The sequence below is a fragment of the Gymnodraco acuticeps genome, unplaced genomic scaffold, assembly GCF_902827175.1.
Source record: "Gymnodraco acuticeps unplaced genomic scaffold, fGymAcu1.1, whole genome shotgun sequence".
Lineage (NCBI taxonomy): Eukaryota > Metazoa > Chordata > Actinopteri > Perciformes > Bathydraconidae > Gymnodraco > Gymnodraco acuticeps.
This window is the reverse complement of record NW_022992287.1, coordinates 815,291-834,965: the sequence shown is the minus strand read 5'-3', so window position 1 is coordinate 834,965 and position 19,675 is coordinate 815,291. Positions and strand designations below refer to the sequence as shown.

At 40.2% G+C, this 19,675-nt stretch overlaps 1 protein-coding gene across 2 annotated transcripts; it reads right to left on the bottom strand.

Annotated features, from left to right (window-relative positions):
* Positions 1 to 11,150: 11,150 nt before the first annotated feature.
* Positions 11,151 to 18,232, bottom strand: zgc:101716 (uncharacterized protein LOC492784 homolog). 2 transcript variants are annotated; one of them, XM_034207638.1, is made up of 8 exons: positions 17,403 to 18,232; positions 16,550 to 16,651; positions 15,434 to 15,577; positions 13,622 to 13,672; positions 13,023 to 13,167; positions 12,680 to 12,824; positions 12,159 to 12,291; positions 11,151 to 11,594 (listed from the first exon to the last, which is right to left on the bottom strand). In XM_034207638.1, exons 1-8 carry the CDS (start codon positions 17,505 to 17,507, stop codon positions 11,421 to 11,423), a joined length of 999 nt encoding a protein of 332 aa, XP_034063529.1. In that variant the 5' UTR covers positions 17,508 to 18,232; the 3' UTR covers positions 11,151 to 11,420. The 2 variants fall into 2 exon arrangements, with proteins under 2 accessions (XP_034063529.1, XP_034063530.1); XM_034207639.1 differs by lacking the exon at positions 17,403 to 18,232 and adding an exon at positions 17,073 to 17,371.
* Positions 18,233 to 19,675: the final 1,443 nt, after the last annotated feature.

Sequence of the window (19,675 nt, the reverse complement as noted above, 5' to 3'; positions counted from 1 at the left end):
CGGATATGCAACGTAAAGACACGTCCGTCTTCAAGTCCTTCAGTAGGATTTGTGATCTGCACGGCTTCAGCCAGCTAATCACCCAACCCACCCGGGTATGTGAAACAACACAAACTACCATTGATCTCATTCTGACCTCTGACAAGTCCAGGATCTCCAGTAAAGGGGTTATAGCATGCGGGTTAAGTGATCATTATATGATATTCTGTACCCGCAAAAAGCTAAAACAAAGGGCCGGCTGTCACAAAACAGTCATATCTAGAGACCTCAAAAACTACTCTAGCGAGGCATTTAGCCTAGAACTGGAGAGCCTGGACTGGTCAGATGAGCTCAGTGGTACACAAGTTGAAGAAACATGGCTTGGTTTAAAAAACAAATTCTCTGCAATACTCAATGATTTGGCCCCCCTAAGAACAACCAGGGTAAAAAATCGCGCTGAGCCGTGGATGCACTCCGGCATACTGACCGCCATGAAAACCAGAGACAAAAAATGCTCTCAGTTTCATAAAAGTCAGTCAATGCTTTCCAAAAGCACGAGCAGTGAACTCCAGGCCCACGTGACTGAACTCAAAATTGAAAGAAACAGACTAAGAAATGACGTAAGCTCCATGATCAAAACTGCCAAAAAGAATTTCATCAATGTCAAAACTGAGGAAAACAAAAATAAACCCCGTGAACTTTGGAAATTACTCAATAACCAGCTTGGCTGCAGTAAAAAACTCAAAACGAGATTTTCTAACTTAAACATAAAGACAGATAACAGGCTCATCACAGACAAACTGGATGTGGCCAAGTACTTGAACATTTTTTTCACAACATAGCCACAACTCTTGTAAATAAATTACCCTCCCACTCAGGGCTTTTTGGAGTAGATCACATCATGACCTGCTACAAAAACCTAGGGGTACGCAAAGATGATTTCAGTCTAGCAAGGGTAACAACAGCAGAGGTACTCATTAAACTGAGCGCCCTCCAACCTAACAAGGCCACTGGCCACGACAATATCCCCTCCAAATTCCTCAGAGACTCAGCAACCGCCATCTCACCAGTCATAGCTCACATAATTAACCTCTCCATAAAACAGGGAAAAGTACCCAAAGACTTCAAAATTGCAAGAGTAACCCCCCTGCACAAAAAGGGCATCAAATTGGACCCAGGCAACTACCGCACTGTTTCTATACTTACCTCCATCTCGAAAGTCATGGAAAAAATAGTATATGAACAGGTCGAAAAGTACCTCGCGGAAAATAAACTAATCTATGAATTTCAATCTGGCTTTAGAACATCCCACTCCACTGACACATGCCTTCTTTATTTGAGCGACCACATCAAACAAGAGGTGGACGAGGGCAAGTACTGCGGCATGGTGATGCTGGACCTACAAAAGGCTTTCGACACTGTCAATCACCCCATTCTGATTGACAAGCTAAAAGCAATTGGTTTTGATAAACTATCGGTGAGCTGGATGCAATCCTACCTGGAGGGGAGAGAACAGATGGTGGAGGTAAACAGTACTCTGTCCCCCCCCCCTCCCAGTGAGCTGTGGTGTTCCACAAGGAAGCATATTAGGTCCGTTACTGTTCCTAATTTATGTAAATGACATGTCATCAGCATGTGACTGCAACTTGTTCCTGTTCGCGGACGACTCAGCCCTGCTGGTCTCTGACAGGAACAGGTTGCAGGTTGAAAAAACCCTCAGCTCCGAGGTCGGCAGAATCTGCACCTGGCTCGCCGATAATAAATTATCATTACACCTGGGTAAAACAGAGTCCATTCTCTTCGGTTCGAAACATAATCTCAGCAAATCCGACGACTTCTCAGTTGCAGTGGGTGACATTGTCACAAGTAAGAAGGAAATTACATACCTAGGATCTATTCTTGAGGCAAACCTCTCCTGTGACAAAATGGCATCCAATGTAATAAAAAAAGTCAATCAAAGAACTAGATTCCTATACCGGATCTCCTCTCTGGTAAACAAAAACACCCTGAAAACTCTGGCAGGAGCACTCATTCAAGGGTACTATGACTATGCTTGCACGTCATGGTACCATAGCACCTCCAAGGCGCTAAAAATAAAACTTCAAACATCGCAAAATAAACTGGTCAGACTACTGCTTGACCTTTCATCTAGAACCCACCTCACCTCTGCCCACTTTGACAACCTAGGATGGCTTAGAGTAGACGACAGAGTACAGCTACTTGCAATGGGCCTGGTCTACAAGATCCACTACACCTCTATGGTACCCATGTACATGTCAAAATTCTTCCCAAAGGTCAAGGAATACCATGATCATAACACCAGAGGGAGCTCCACAAATCATGTGAAACCCAGATTTGGCACAAAAAAGGGGGAATACACGTTTCGCAATTATGCCACATCAAGGTGGAACGCTCTTCCCACAACTGTAAAGGAAAGTAAAACTATACTTACCTTCAAAACCTCTCTTAAAGAGCACCTTCGGGGGAGAGCATTGCAAAACTGGCCCCGGTAATGGTACAAATCTCAACCTGTCGTTCAATGGACAGCTTCCCCCCCCCCCCCCCCATCTATGTATATACTCGCATTTTAGACTCTGTTACTAACTGTATATCTGTAGACTTGGTATGTCTTAAATGTCCGGTTAGGATGTATTAGAACGAAATCTAAAATGAAAATTGTAAATAAGCAATCTGTATGTAAAAAAACCACCTGTATGTAAATTGTAAATAAGCCATCTGTATGTCAAATATGTCTTATATGTCTTAAATGATATGATGAATTGGAAATGGGGGACCCTGATGTAAACAAGACGAAAGTCTTTCTCTGGTCTGCATCCCCTTAACAATTGTATGTTTTGAGCTGTACTGTACTGTACCCAATATACAAGCTGTTAATAAACTTTTCAATCAATCAATCAATCAATCAATCAAGTATAACCGGACGTGAGAGAGAGAGATCAGCACCTGTGCAGCTCTGCCCGCTGTGAGGGACCGGTGAGCGGAGCAAAACACACCTTTAGACGTCAACTAACACATTTAGCTATGGCACTGTCGTATACATTGAATTATTGAATTTGATAATATGTAATCAACTTAGGCATCCCTCCCAAAAAAAAAAATAATAATAAAAAAATTAATAACTCATATTCGAATACCTGAATAATTTCGAATATTCGATTAATCGTTCCCATCCCTAGGTAGAAGTAAGATTTGCTTCTTCTAGGATTCTGTTTATCAACTTCCAAAAATGTTAATGCTACTAATGGACGGTATTTCTACAAACCAATGAAAGACGTGTTGATCATTATTGTGTTGCGTTACTTATTAAAAATTCACAAAAAAATACCAGTTTTCACGTTAGTCTGTGTAAAATGCATTTTGGAAATGGCTAGTTTCTAAAAGAAGCTAGCATTATGTTTCCAAATAACAGGTTATTTTTACATAAGTTGAACTTGGTCTTGAAGTCACAGAATTGACAAATACTAAAAGGTTATTATTAAACAGAGATTTGTGCAGTAGCATGGACCAGTATTTTTACTTAGATTTGCCCTGTGTGTTTACACAAATACCATTAGCTGATATAACTGTATTTATTTAACCAAATATAACCAACATTTTACAACAGCAATCTTTCCAAGAAGCCAACAAAGTAATTCGTCTTGTTTCTGCAAATTACGTACTTGCGTACAATAAAATGCAAATGGTATGACGTTAAAACAAATGGTCACGCATCAATAAAGATTTGTAAGTGCGTCATTACAACAGACATGACAGGTTGTAATGTATGGTTGTAATGTGTTGTGGCTTTTGAGTCCATCCTGCAGGTCATGCAAAGAAGGGAATTCAGAGATTCCTCTACGTACTTGAGTAACTAGCCTAGAATGGCCTTGTACATGAAATACACCAGTGCTGCATCCCGCTCATATCAAGAGAGAACTGCCACATCGCATTTATCAATCGCAAAACTGATTGGAGAAGATCCTAACAAAAAAGCACCTCTAAGTACTGAATCTGTATTATTTTTTAATCCATTAGTGAAATACCCAAACATTTACACCTCTAACAGATAGTGTATTAAAGAGACAACGTGCAAAATGCTAATCCAGTTCCTACTTTAGACATCACTATAAATGAGGGATATTTGTTGAGTTGTTTTGTGTTCATGGTCTATGTGCTTTTGACAATCAAAATCAATCTGTCTCTTCACAAACCAGCTGCAGATCAGGTTGGACTGTGCTCCGACCAGCAGTGTTCTCACTGTCAAACAGCTGAGAGCCCGAGTGTTTCTCTCCTCCCTGGGTGTGTCTGGAACTCTCTGTCTTTTCTTTTACTCCCATAAACATCAGGTGCTGTTTGACATGAGCCGTAACGACAGCCATCCCCATTCCTGTCACTCAGCCCTTTCTCTCCCTGCACCCATCATGTATCAGCCCTCACCTGCTCTAATCGCTCTCAGGCCCTTGAAGCAAAAATCGTTAAACAAAGTTCTTCATTTATGTTCATGTTTAACCAGAAATGCACACATTGTAGGAAAAAGCAGAAATGTCATATTTCACAAATAAACGTACCTATGGATAGATTTTTGTTACATGTTTTCTTGTGAATTATCTGCCTTTTTTAAACACCTTATTGCATAACTGTTGCTCTCACCTTTCCTCACGTGTAACCATATTGCCCTCAGCAGGGGCGGGTCTAGGGTTTTCTCCTTACTTCTATATATGGTTCAACCAGTAGTTCTTTCATTTATGTAATGTCAGAGAAATGCAGATCACCCAGGCTCTTGAGGATCATGCACCGCTTTTGATCAAATAATTGTCTGATGAGAATATTTTACCTCTTAACAAACTGAACAACATTAAGTCCATCATCCATGGATGCCAGCAGCGTGTCAGTGCTGTGGTACAGGAGGTCGAAGCCCCTGGGGAAGGTGAGGCGGCGGGTTCAGGACCTCCGCATCCCCTCCTCTTGCAGTGACTTCATGGCCAGCAGACCCCCGTTGGACCTGAGCCACAACGAGAGCGCCCGGCTGGCGGTGGACTGCCTGCTCAGCCGGGGTCTGGAGGGGTACCGAGAGATGCTGAGTGCAGAGGAAGAAGTGGACTTTCTCTCCGAGCTGGAGAAGAGTTACATCCTGGAGAATGGCAGAGATGGTTCGTGTTTGTTTTTAGCTTGCTCTTTGCTGCCTGAGGTTTGAACACATCGGTAACCAATAGATTCATTAATTGGATTTAAAAAAAGATAATGATTCCTGGTTTGTTTCTTTTTGTAGCTGATCCTGGTGCCTGTGATGATGGAGACGAGGTGGAGACCCTGTCTGCTGGCTCCCAGTCTCCCACAGCATGTTCCTCTGAGGATTCTACTGTGGTCGGTTTGGACCTGAGCCCCAAAGGTGGGACAAGACTTATAACATAACATCTGAATACCTTTATTCATCCCACATAGGGGAAATGTACATTGTTACAGCAAAAGTGAAGAGACAACAAATAAAACACTAGTTCGTCCACAAAAGAAACTACTCTGAAATAAGGAATTTAATACAATCTTTCTGCTGTGTCTACATTTACAGTGTAATCTCTAATAACATGGGGAATTCAAATTGGTAATATTCTTTATTTGTGAAAACAAAACGACCTGAATGTGTCACTTCACATAGGGTATGTTTATTTTCATACAAAAGTCAGCAATCATAAAGGAGTTCAAATGTGATTGACTTGCAAAGCTTCAAACAGGTCCTTTATCACCTGCATTTTAAGATAACATAATTATTTGAATGTGAAATTTGGTTTCACGTATAAAATCAAAGCATCACGTGATTTATTTTGTCTGAGATTGACTTTTGACATGTTAGAGTTTTAATTTACATGTAAGGTTACAAAAATGTGTCTTTCATCCCATGTACACTTTAAGATAAAAATGTGAAATCACAACACCAAGTTAAATGTTTTTGTAAAGTATCAAAGCATGATCTCCACTCATGTCCATGTCTCTTCCAGATGTGAGGCGGACTGGTTCTGTGCTGGACGAGCCAATCGCTGAGCTCTTCTTCCAGTCTGGCAGCCCAGCAGGCAGCATGAAGGACCTGGTCCGAGGGTTCATCAGGAAGGCTGCCATGGTGGGTGTGTTTCTGTGTGAGATGAGGAGAGCACTTAGTGTGTTTCCTCGTGTGCCTGCACATTATAAGAACATGCCATATCATGCATGCCTGTACATGTGAGGGATTATACAAATGTGTAGCCCTGAGTGCTGTGACACAGTGAGTGATATCTGTCTGCACAGGTTTTTGTTATAGTGATTGAAATCTTAAATGAAATGTGTGTGAGCAGGCCCTGGCCATAGTGATGGACACCTTCAGTGACGTAGAGCTGCTCTGTGATCTTCTGGAGGCCAGCAAGAAGAGGAATGTGTCCGTCCACCTGCTGCTGGATCATCTCAACTTGAACCTGTTCCTCAGCATGTGGCAGGACCTCAAACTGGACAGCAAACACTTCCCTGTGGGTCTCTTTATCTACCTCTGTCCATCCTCCTGTCTGTCTGAGCCTGAAAGCATTGTCCAAAACTTGGTTAGGGGGGAAAAGCACCTGTTTAACATTCCTTGAGTGCAGTATTTTTATCATTTCTACATAAATAAATACCATTATAGTATTCAAAAAGAATACTCAAATACAGGCTAATATCATGCATGTTGTGATATTTGTGATTATAAATAAGGTAACAGTTGGACAGGTTTACATTTAAACTGATGCTGTTCTTGATGCTTGTGCAGATTTGTGCGTTGTTTTATATATTATATAAGTCTGTGTAAAGTGTGCGTATAGTCTTCATTCCAAAGCCGAAACGCTGTTTTTTAACAATACATGCATTTAATATTATGCCTTGTGCAAAGACCTGATGTGTCGCTCGTAAACACAAGAAGTATTGGGTATAGTATTATTTCTAAAAAGGTGGGGATAAATTAGGTTGTCTGAGTCAAACTTTAGTTCTGATCATCACTATCAAATATTCATTTTCAGAATACGCACCCTAAAAGTGTGTGTGTGTGTGTGTGTGTGTGTGTGTGTGTGTGTGTGTGTGTGTGTGTGTGTGTGTGTGTGTGTGTGGTGTGTGTGTGTGTGTGTGTGTGTGTGTGTGTGTGTGTGTGTGTGTGGTGTGTGTGTGTGTGTGTGTGTGTGTAGAAGCTGTCGGTCCGCAGTGTGGAGGGACAGACCTACTGTGCTAGGACGGGCAGGAAGCTGACAGGACAGGTTTCTGAGAGCTTCATCATCACTGACTGGAGCGAGGTGCTGACCGGCTCTTACAGGTACACACTACACCAGGGGTGCCCACACTTTTTTGGCAGGTGAGCTACTTTTGAAATGACCAGCTCACCGAGGTCTACCAACCAAAAATAAAATCCCAAATTGCAAGGGTTGCTGAATAACACGTTTTATTTATACATGGGATAACTACAATAGGGCTGCAACAAACAACTCATTTGATAATAGATTAATCTATCGATTAATGAAACGACTAATCGACTATTCGGACTATTACTGTATGCCTTGCACAATTTCTCAAACCCTCTTATTTAGCCATCAACTTTTAGATTTAGCTTGAGGTTGTTTTAGGCATGTGGAAACTAACAATGAAAACAATAAAGATGAATACTTGATTCAAAAATACATATATTATTAAATGAACTTAACAAATTGTTAACAAAATTAACATTGCTTTTTATTTAAATTAAATAAATAATATTTCACATCAAAAGAAACAACAATGTTTTAACAAATCGTATTAAATAATCTGATGACAGAACTGTAAACAGAATAGCTGAAACTTTAACTAAATAAATAACTCAGTTAATCATTAACCCATGTTTGTATAATTGAGTTAACTGCGTGTGTTGCTGCTAGCATACACCTGACGTGGAAACGTTACTCGTGGATGGGGCTACAGAGCTACTAGAAAGACAGTGGAATCCGGTGCATTCCTCCGTCTGCATGTGGTGCACTTTTGATAAAGGTTTAGACAAATTGCTCGTGTTACCGCCCTGACATGCTAAACACTCTTGGCAAGGAGCATTGTCCACCTCAAGACGGGTAACATTTAACCACACCTTGGAGCGCTTCTCTCCGCCATCTCCTCCGTGTGTTGCTGCTTGTAGCAGCTGCGTGTGTGTAAAATGCCCCGCCTCCTCGCGCTAAAACGGGGGAGAGAGAGAGATCTCGTCTGGATTGGAAAGATCGAAAATTCACCGACCATAGACGCATTTGTTTGTCTTTTTGCATGTTAGAAACGAGTTGGCGACAGACTGCGAGATAATGTTTGTGTAGCAATAATACATGACCTTTCTCAACTCGCTACTCGGAGGGAAGTCGCTGTCATATGCTTTGTGAACACTCCGATAATGCCTCTCCACGTTACCTTTCTTTGGCAGAGCGACGCTTGCTTTACAAATAAGGCAAATAACCTTTGAATGTGACATCACAACAAAATATTCTTCCTCCCATTCTGGGTGGAAGTGGTATGTCTTTAGCTTCTTGCTCGGTCCCGCACTCATTTTGTTGTTTGTCTCTTGTTTGTCTCTTTAACTTAATTTGAGTTTTCCCGGCACTTGACTGATTTTGTATCGCTTTGCATTCTGGGTTAACAGACTGGAAAGCGATAGGTCGCTTTTTCTGTCAATCAAGTAAACTCCTGAATTAAGTGGCAGGAGGCCAAGGGAGGAGGGATCAAAACCTGTTTTGTCTATTTTAACGGAGCTGGATTTTTTGTAATGAATGACTCGCGATCTTCCAGCATTGCCCCCGCGGTCGACGTACTGGGAGCCTCTGCACTACATGCTTTAATAACATCTGATGGCATGCTAGGATTAGTTATGACATGTTAGTATGACTTATATTGAGATATTCATTTAAAAAACATTATATTATTATATTGGTATTATAAAACCCAAATGAATTTTAATGGACAATGTTATCAAATGGTATAGTATAACTAAGTCATATACAATACAATTGTTTTAATTAAATGATAATGGTATACTGTGACTTGTTGTTTTCTTTTTATGGCATACTATATTATAACTTTATATATGACATTTTTCTAACCTTATTTGTCATATTATGTTGTTCAGTACAAGCAATTAACGGGAGTTATGAGCGTAACGTCGTCCAGCGGTTACAGATTAAGTGTTGTGCAAATAAAAGACACACCTCTGTAGTCAAAGATATAAATCCTTTGTCACCTTTCCTTACATACTCAGCTATTTGTTCTATAATATAGGTTGCTTTTTAATGGCATACTATAGTAGGACTGTTTTATGACTTTTAATGGCCCGTTTTGATCTCCTCAGTTTCTCCTGGCTGTCCTGGCAGGTCCATCGTACTCTGGCTGTTCTTGTGAGGGGCAGCGCGGTCAGACCTGTCCATCAGGAGTTCCTCAGGCTGCATTCCAGCTCCAAACCCATCCCTGGCTTTATCTCCTTTATCACCGTGCCCCTCCTCCTCCCTCTTTACCAAACATTACAGGCATCTCAAAACGCTGAGCTGAAATCCAGCACGCCCACAGCACCATGCCACAGTGCTCCTAAAGGGACATCACAAAACCCTCACACCAAAGTAAAAACGCTGGTTTCATGCAATCCACAGAGCACAGATTTGGAGTGCAGCAAGGCCACGCCTCAAAGGGCAGGTGAAGGTACACACAGGCATAAAAAACGGACACAACTGTACCCAAAACCACTTGTTAACCCTGGAGCACTGCAGAGTGCACATCAGGGAATGGTAAAGCATACAGTGGGAGAGCACAAGACAAATGTTGAGAAGCATCAAATCCAGAGTCACTCAAGTCCTCTCAGTCCGACACATGTCTCATATGTTCAGTCACAGCTTACCAGCCTTACCATCACCACTACAACTGAACAAAATGCTGAAAGGTCAAACCCTCGACACACTGCTTCTCCCGCGTACAGAGAGCTTAGGACTGCCAGTGAGAGGCCAACTCTCAGGACAAATCAACAGCACCATAATGACAGGTTTCTGTTTCGCCAAAGGAATGGGAAAACCATGCCTCTGGAGGGGATGGCTGCCGGTCCGGAGAGAAAAAGACAACAATGGAACTGCAACTTTAAACCACAGGTGGACTTTCTATCTGATAATCCCAAAGTCCTGCCTCCTTCCACATCACAGCAAAAACCAGCAAAGACAGGCCCGTGGTTCCCTCTAACACACACACGAGAACACACATCTCAGCTGCAGACTGAAGTATCGTCTCTAGAACACAGGAGGCAAGATCAAACCCAGAGACACCATCAGGTTTCCTTCGAGTCCCACCCTACAGCAGAGGCTCTGAGTCCTAAACCTCGGATGGACTCCCAGCTGTTCTCACCGTGGACACATCTGCAGCCCCCCCCTTCTCAACAAGCCAGGTCCCCTCCCATAATGAACTGGATACCCCAGAGCAGCACTGGAAGACCCAGACCTGTGGCCCCCCGCAACTCCCTCCTCACCACCTACAGGACAGACAGACCTGAGGGCTGGAGGACATTTCACAGTGACAGGACTACAACATTAGGAAGGAGCCACAGCTTGACCGACAGACACCGAGCAGGCCCTCCTCCAAATGTACCCAATATATGAAGATTAGTTTCACTTATGGTCTTCAATTTATGGACACGTATTCAACTTCACAGTCTACTCATACAGGTCAACAAAAATACTTTATTCATCTGAAATTCTATTCAAAATAGTGTATTAGGAAGCTTTTTCCAGATATCATTTAGCTTAGCATAAAGACTGGAAGCAGGGGCGTAGCAGCCAAAATGCGTATTTATATTGTGTTTATTGTCTTATTATCATTATTGTTAACAGCACACACATGTGCAGTTAGCCACTTCTGCTAATTTTCACATGGGGGTGGTTTATGGTATTTATGGCACTTTATATGTCCGGATGTTTGTCCGGATGTTTGTGGATGACAAAGCCTGATCTTTTCTGTTGCCCGCACGGTCTTACCTTGGTTATTGTTTGTTCATTTTCTTTTCTTTTTAATCCTAAAACTTTAACGTCAGTTTTCTGAAAATGTTAAGGCATGAATGACATTTCCGCGAATACAATTTGTATCAATCATATATCACTTTGATGGTGGTCCAGAAAATAATCCTTGTCATAAATCATAACACACACACTATGAAGTGGATATTTGTATCTGCTTTATTAAATACTCTACTGTATCTGTGCTTGAATAAAATGAATACAATTCTGTGGAAGTGTGTGAGTCAAAACAGTTGACATATTTCTCTTTATTAGGGGGGGTATTTCTGAGATTGTCAGCATTAAAATGTACTGTGTGAATGTATGGGGTCTTGTTATGATATCAATAATGTGGATTTCCCACTCAATTTCTCCTGCTCTTTGGTGGGACCTGCACAGGGACAGGGTCTTCCTGTCAGCGAACAGGCCTCAGTTCTCTGTGTGCGTCTGTGTCTGAGGACGGCCGTCTGTTTCTAGCACACCAGTCAGTAAGATCTTGTTCCACCAGCGCTCCTTGAAGCTCTGCAAACACACACTGGACAGACTCTCCCCGTCCTGGCTGTCCTCTCTCATTTTGTCTGGGATCAGGTCCTCTGACACCACCTGGGAGATCATACAGTGAGAAGGTGAATGTGTGTTTCTAGTGGAAACTAGGGGTGGGAATCACCAGGCTCCCCACGATCCGATACTATCACGATACTTAAGCCACGATACGATAGTATTGCGATTCTACGATATGCTAAGTATTGCGATGCGATATATTGCGATATTGCAAATCACATGGGTCATATTCATGTCCGTCTTCCCTTCCTGGTTAAAAAATGTATTTGCAATATGAATAGTTTATGTAAATAACCCAATTTGTGTTCTTTGAACCTGAAAAGGAGATGGCATTGTTTTTGTTACTTTCATTGCAATTGTATACATGTCTTAACGTAACTTCCTGTTTTATATACGACCATCTTTCGGAGCGATATGCTACAGTTTATATAAAATAAATAAATAATAATAATAAAAAAGTTTATATTAATAAAATATCGATACTTGGCATCCGTGTATCAATACAATATCGCCACGCAAAGTATCGCGATGCTATGCTGTATCGATTATTTCCCCCACCCCTAGAAACCGTCCATATTCAAGCCAAAACCAGGAGCACATGTTCACCTCGGTGAGAGTCTGCAGGGTTGTTTCTTTGGGATTGAGCCTCTGCAGCACCTCATCTGTCGTCTGTAGGGTGCTTTCAGTGCGCTGCAACACAAAGGAGGACTGCTGCTGCCGGAGGAATCTCAGCAGGAGTCTGAGGGAGATATTCAGACACCACGATTTACATTTCAACTGTGACTTTCGTCAGAGTATTCACAGATTATTGTGTAGCTTGATGTGGGCAAAAAATACAACTCTGATCTTGGTGGGGGGAGGTAAAAGTTTCAGGATAAAAATCTGTATATATGATTATCTGGATGAGCTTCAGATGTGCGGGACAACTGATTTTAATAATGTATATTTCTCGCTGAAGTGTTGATCAAAAGGATCAGGGGTGCAAACTTCTTTCTTTAAAGAAGTTCATAAAATATCCAATATTTCCAGTGGATTTCAACAACTACAATATATTTAATTGTAGTTCTACCGACTTCTATTAGTAAGTTGTCTAATTTGTGCTGTGTATTAAAGTGTATTTACTTGACCTTGTCCTGATGAAACAGGTGCAAGCTTTCAGCCAGACTCTGTCCCCATCGAGCTCTGCTGCCTCCTCCTCCTCCTGCTGCTCCTGAATGTCTCCATCATTCTGCGTTTTCTCTGCTGGTTCACAACTCTGTAGAGAACAAGATCCTAATAAAGGAAAATACAACAATCAAATAAAACCAATGTCAATTTGTTTTATTTTTCATTTATGCATTTGGTTTTTGCTCAAATTAAGCGATTGCAAAAGCGTTAGTTCAACATATCAATAAACAACAAACACCAACAAGCCTCCTGCATTGTTGACATTTAATATATGATATGAGTGCTAGATGGAGCCCATCCTACCTGAGGTGCTGTTGCTGTCCAGCAGCTCCAGACACATCTGTCCCAGGTTGAACCAGTGCCAGGGGTTGAAGGGCAGCAGGATGCAAAGCTGCTGCAGGCAGGACATCCTCGATGCTAAGGCTCCAAAATGCTGGTAGATCCTGACCTTCAGTGAAGGATTACATTTGAATTAAAGGAACACCTCTAAAATGATAATATTAACATGCAATCATCAGCCTGTCAAACGTTATCTTTCTCACATGCTTTCACAGTGAAGGAATAATTCAGTAACGGAGAACATTTCTTGATGAGTCGATGTAAAAGGGGGGGGTCGCGTTTAACGACAGCAAAACGATATAAAAAGACGTGAGACTGTTTTAGCATTAGTGTTTGAGATATTACAGTTTTAGTGTAACTGTGCTTGGGAAGTAGTGAGCATATGACTTGATAAATGAGACTTAGATTACACAGCATGAGTTTCTATACGGGTGTTTTCATACATTCTTTCTTCTTTGACCTTTAGGGCATGCAAGGAAAACAAAGCTTTCTTCGAGGATTCAAGGTCACACAGGTAGAGGAATGTATTAGAATGATTTGCTTGTGTTCTTGCTAATGCTTACCTTAAGCAGCAGGATGCTGATCAGGTGACAGGTGTTGGACGCGTCTTTGCTCTGCAGAGAGATCATGGAGACTGAGTTCTGGTCACTTTCTAATGAGAAGCTTTCACACTGGTTTCTTATCTCAGTTTATTAGAGCTATGGAAATGCAAATGTGACTACGGCTTTTTAATACCGGAGCTTCCCAGAATCTGGGGCACATAAAAACACAGACACACTCCTCTTTAATGGCGCAGAAATGTGACGAAAAGGGCAATATTAAGGCTGTCCCAGGGAAATTGTCAGGTTTACTCATACATCATTTTAATAGGTATGAACCCATTGAAGGCACACAACTAACATGCGGTGAAAAGAACAATGGCTATCTTGAAGTTAAGAAATAAACGTTTAATATTTGCTTATATTGAAAGTGTATTGTATCATATAATACACATATGTATACTGTTTAAACTTCAACCTACCATTTGACCTATAGCCACTGCCTAAAGGCCCTGTCACACTGTCCCGAAATGTACACCCGATGGACACACGAATATGGAATTGTGAATTTCGCACGAAGATGGCCCCGAACCACACACGAAGGCAACATTTACATTACATTTAAGACATACAACTGCAATGAAAGTACCAAAAACAATTATGTTACAGTACTATGATACTGTACTGATATCTTCAGCCTTTCTTCTTTACTTTATCCGTCGTTATATGTAGAAAATATTACGTTTTCTCCGTAATGTTGTTTCCATAACAACAACAACTTCCTGTCAACTGTCCTTCAAAATAATATATTATATCCTTTTTAGTTTCACAGAACACAAATTGGGTTATTTACATAATATATTTACATGATTTTGTTGTGCAATAAAACAACCCGATGGACACACGATAAAGGAAATGTTCAAATTCGGCTGTGATCGTAGCAACATCGGGCCATTCGTGAGGGCATCTTAAGCCTTCGTATGACCGCCGGTGGAGTTTCTCAGGCTCCGGCAGCAACTTCGTGAGCGGTGGCAAAATCTTTGGCATGCCAAAAAATTGCCGAAGGACCTTGCGAAGGTTCATTTTCGTGTTGAATTCGTGTGTCAATTGTGCCCTTCGTAAGGCCATCGTGAGGGCATCTTGTTATCATCGGTGCCATCGGGCATTCGCCCCGATCAGAGTGAGGGCGAATGCCCGATGGCACCGATGATAACACGAAGATGACACGATTTGACAAGATGCCCTCACGAGTGCCTTACGAAGTTGCCGCTCACGAAGTTGCTGCCGGAGCCTGAGAAACTCCACCGGCGGTCATACGATGGCTTAAGATGCCCTCACGAATGGCCCGATGTTGCTACGATCACAGCCGAATTTGAACATTTCCTTTATCGTGTGTCCATCGGGTGTCAATTTCGGGACAGTGTGACAGGGGCTTACACCAGTGAAAATATCTCAAATGGTGAATTATTGTTTTTGTCCTTGTTGGTTTTATACTAGTTATCATCTACTAAATGTTGTGCACAATTTGGAAAAATAAATCATTGCGAATATTTTACATAATATTGCAATAGCAATATATATTATTGCAATAGCAATATATATTATAATATTTAAAGGATCGATATAAAATAAGGACGTTTAGTCTGTAGGATACCGGATTTTCTGCAGCAACATAATACTTCATTTAGAATGATACTTTCATATATGTTGCATCTACCACATATTGCACTACCACATATTGCAATTTTGATTGATTTTGAAGCCCTAATTTTTTAAACACCAAACATACAGATGGGGACTTGCAGTCAGAATAGGAAAAGCTCATTGGAGAATTACCAACAGGTCGGTCAAGTGCAGCGCCCGGTCCCTCTGTCCCAGTTCGGTGCAGCATCGGGCCATTCCCTCCAGCACATCTCTCCTGATGGTTAGGTTGTTGGCAGAGTTCAGCTCCAGGCAGCTGCTGTATACATCCAAGGCTTTCTAAACCCACCGCACCACGACAACACAAATGTTACATTCCTCAAAGGGGATAACAGATCACATGATCGGTATGGGACTAGGGTTGGAACAATACAGTACAATTGGAAAAGATGGAAACTTTTTAATTAAATAAAAGCGTTAATTCTTACATTGAAAAATAATGTTCTTTGAAACATTAATAATAATAATAATAATACATTTTATTTGTAAGTGCTTTTTCAGGTGCTCAAAGACACTTTACAGTGTTATAAAATAGGAAATAAAATAAAATGTAAAAAGTTGAATTAAAATATTATAACAACATTAGACAAACTTATAACCAAGACATGCCATCGGACCGAGTGTAGTACACATAATGTCACTAGTAAAAAGTTACATTTTTGTAATAAGATTGTATTGAGAGAGAGAAAATGTTTCCGGATAAAAGCTAACTTTGGAAAATGTAATTAAATGTAGCATCCCTTTGCAACCCCGAAGGTCACAGTGTGTGTATAATTACATATCATGATAGCAGAACTGTGTTGTTCTAAATACAGCAGATTACAGCTGTATTTTAACATCTAAACCTGGTTTCACAAGGAGGTTTGGTGTGATGTAGTTATATGTTATTTAACTAGTCTTTTTCCTGCTATCTTGAAATGTTGCTCAGTAGCACACGGCTGAATATAGTTAATATATTCATTTTTGCTCTGTTGGGTAGAATATGTCAATGTGTACATGACAGGAATAAGTAATGTAACCAATGCTGGATATTGTTTACATAGCAGCAGCTCTAAAAACATGCAAATACCGGCACATGACAACAGTGCTGCATACTGTAACAGTCCCCGTGAACCAGCAGGAACACATTGAACTCAGAGTATCCCCTTTGTATTTGTATTTAACTTGTTTTCAACTTCACTGGTCAGTAAAACAATTCACAATGGTCGTTGAGAAGTATTTAAAATGAGAGATAATCGACTGTCTTAATACCTGATAGTTCCCTTGTTTCAAAGCCAAGTCTCCTCTGAACTTATACACCTTCTGCTTCTCCAAAGGATCATCTGTACAGAGAGCAGAACTCTCACAGAACCACTGCAGGGAAACAAGACGAAGAAATAAGGGTGTACTCTGCAAAATAACTAACGCTGTCATGTAAGGTACAAGGAGCATACCTGTTGTTGTTTTTTAAAGTCTGGTAACCTTATTTGAGTATAACATGTATGTACTGAGATAGCTTTATGCAGTGGTAGAAAAAGTATTCAGATTCTTTATTTCAGTAAAAGTACTAATACCAAACTTAAAAAAACACAATTTCAAGTAAATGTACTGCAACAAGAATGGTACTAAAGTAAAACGACTCATTGCAGAATTGAAAAAATCTTTACATTTAAGTAATCATAAATAATCATATATTTTTTAAATACTTTCCAAAGTGTTGTTCGTCAAAATCTGAATGTTTTAAAGTAAATAGTAAATAAATCTGGAAAAATAAATATAGTTGAGTTAAAAATACCAAATGTGCCTCCAACATGTAGAAGAGTAGTACTCGGGTAAAGTACCAGTACCTCAAATGTGTACTTAAGTACATTACTTGAGTAAATGTGTACTAAGTTACTTTCCACCACTGGCTCTATGTTCGTGGAGACAGGCCATACTGTTTACTAAAGAGTTGACCACAGCTAGCTTGCTGCTTCCTTTCATTCATAGCCTTTTCCCGCCACAAGACCTGGGTGGCTTCTTCAATGCCCGGCATCATATACTACTACACACAGCAGCTGCTTGTTTATCCAGTAACGTTACGTTTATAACGTTGCAGTGTATGGTTTGTATTGAACAGACTCGCCTCTGGTTCACAGCGTTTGGCGTTGTAATGGGACAGAGGCACGGCGACTCGGTCCTTCGACTGAAGAAACACAGAGTCGTCGAACGTGCTTCCAAATATCTCCATCGGGAAATCACGAATAACTCCCTACTATTAATATTTAACGCGACAGAAACAAATGTCTATCTGAAACTCATGCAGGTTTGTTTACACTCTCATGGTTACACAGTCATTAAGTGTAAAGTGCACAACGGATACAACGTCGAGGATGAATAGTTCCGGGCAGAAAGGTTCCGAGCGACGAAGGAAATGGGTTACACAGTCTATGGTTACACCTTTATATATACAGTCTATGGGTTACACGCAGCAAACATGAACACGATTGATTAAACTGAAACTCAAATGCCAAAAAAAACTATTGTTGAAGGCAAGTGTGTCGTCATAATGCCCAGCCAACAAAATTAACCCACCAAGTATAGGCAGTAGCTTACTTTCACACTATGCATTTAGAGGAAATAATATAAGTGTAAATGTCATTCAATCTAAAAATAAATACTGATGGCGGCATATAGAAAAGTTGTAACTTACTAAAGTTATACCAAAGATTTGTGGTCACATAACAATTATTGAATGAGAAAATACAAAATCCTTTTAATTTAAGAGACAATTGAAACATTTCTGCATTTGGTATATTTATTAATATCAACATTTATCAAGAAGATATGGACAGACCATTCAAATGAAGCCAGGATCCATTTCAATAATATGATTTCAAATATATATATTATTGTATTACTTGAGGTCGGCAGTTATGTTGATCTCAGCACCGCTTATATCACTATGAGAAGAACGTTTGTTGAAGGTTTGGAGTAATTCTGTAGACACCCATCAGATAAATTCTCCAACATCTGTTTCAAGGTGTTAGCACATATCTCTACATCCTCACCAATAGCTCTTTCAGAAGTGTATTTCACATTATTCTCGTCTTCATAGAATGAAGTTGTATACTTTCTGTGTTGAAGGAAGCTGTAGGTGAACACAGAATTATTACAAATAAATTCCAAACACTGGCCCTTACATATTTAGCAAAGAAATACATTTACCCTTTTTTTAATTACTAGGCTATGGTATCAGAGCAGTAATCACATATCATTTTAGTTAAGTTAATGTGCATTAAGTGAGCTACTTACCAATCAGAGAGAAAGTATAGCCACTTCAGTTTATCGTCTATACAGTGACCACAGATATATACATTCAGAAATAAAGGTTACATTTCCTTTAAATTGCACAAGCTATATCTAGAGGGAGATATTTTGTAATGACTCAAATTGCAAACATATAGGATCAAATGTAAGTTGGACCAACCTTTCTTACCTTGTTGGGCTTTTTCTCTCTCCACAATTTACAGCTGTACTAATCTCCTTCCCTACTGAACATATACTGAACAAAAGCAACATTGCTCAGCTGTTATTTCCATAGTCAAATCACCTACAGACTTATTTTAATATCTGTGAACATGACTGCTGTGTTCTCTCTGCTCTACCAACAACGGAAGAGTGTTACAACATGCAAATATCCCTGCATCTCCTTCATATTAGCGAACAGGATGTTTTTTAGCTGTTTGGGCCTGCGTACGTTTGTTTAGGTATCCTACTGAATACATTTAATCATCTGTTACATTAAAAAAAGGCTTTTGTTTGATGGAGAAAACTAATAATATTACAAAATACTGTATTTCAAACTACTGACAACATTTTAAACACTGTTACAAATAACAGCAGTGACGGTTAATTACTGATACGATTCTCAACGTAAAAAGTAATAAATAGTGACTGACATAGTTTTATTGGGACATTCTCAATACTTGCTGATCTGGTTCTGCATTTAGTTCTTATTTCACATTTACTCAAAGCAAAATAATGTTGCTCACAAAGCTCACATATTAAAATCTAAATGCATTGGGGTTTGTCTTTAAAGAAGTTTCATTTAGCTGGAAATCCGGACAAAGCCTCAATTAAAGCAGGGACTTAACATAGCACAAACTGTTGCCTTTACATCTGGTCGCTACGAGCTGATGGTCGCAGGGTTCACAGAAAGGAATAGTTGTCTTTCTAAAGCAGAGGTGACACCCAAAGATACAGTTTTTAATCTAAGTTTACTCTCAGGGTTTAACACCGTTCTGAAATATAGTTCAGGCAGAGTAGGAATAACTTAACGTAGATGGAAATATCAGTATCATAGACACAGGATAACACACATTGAGTTGTTTGAGGTCATCATCAGTGACATTGTTG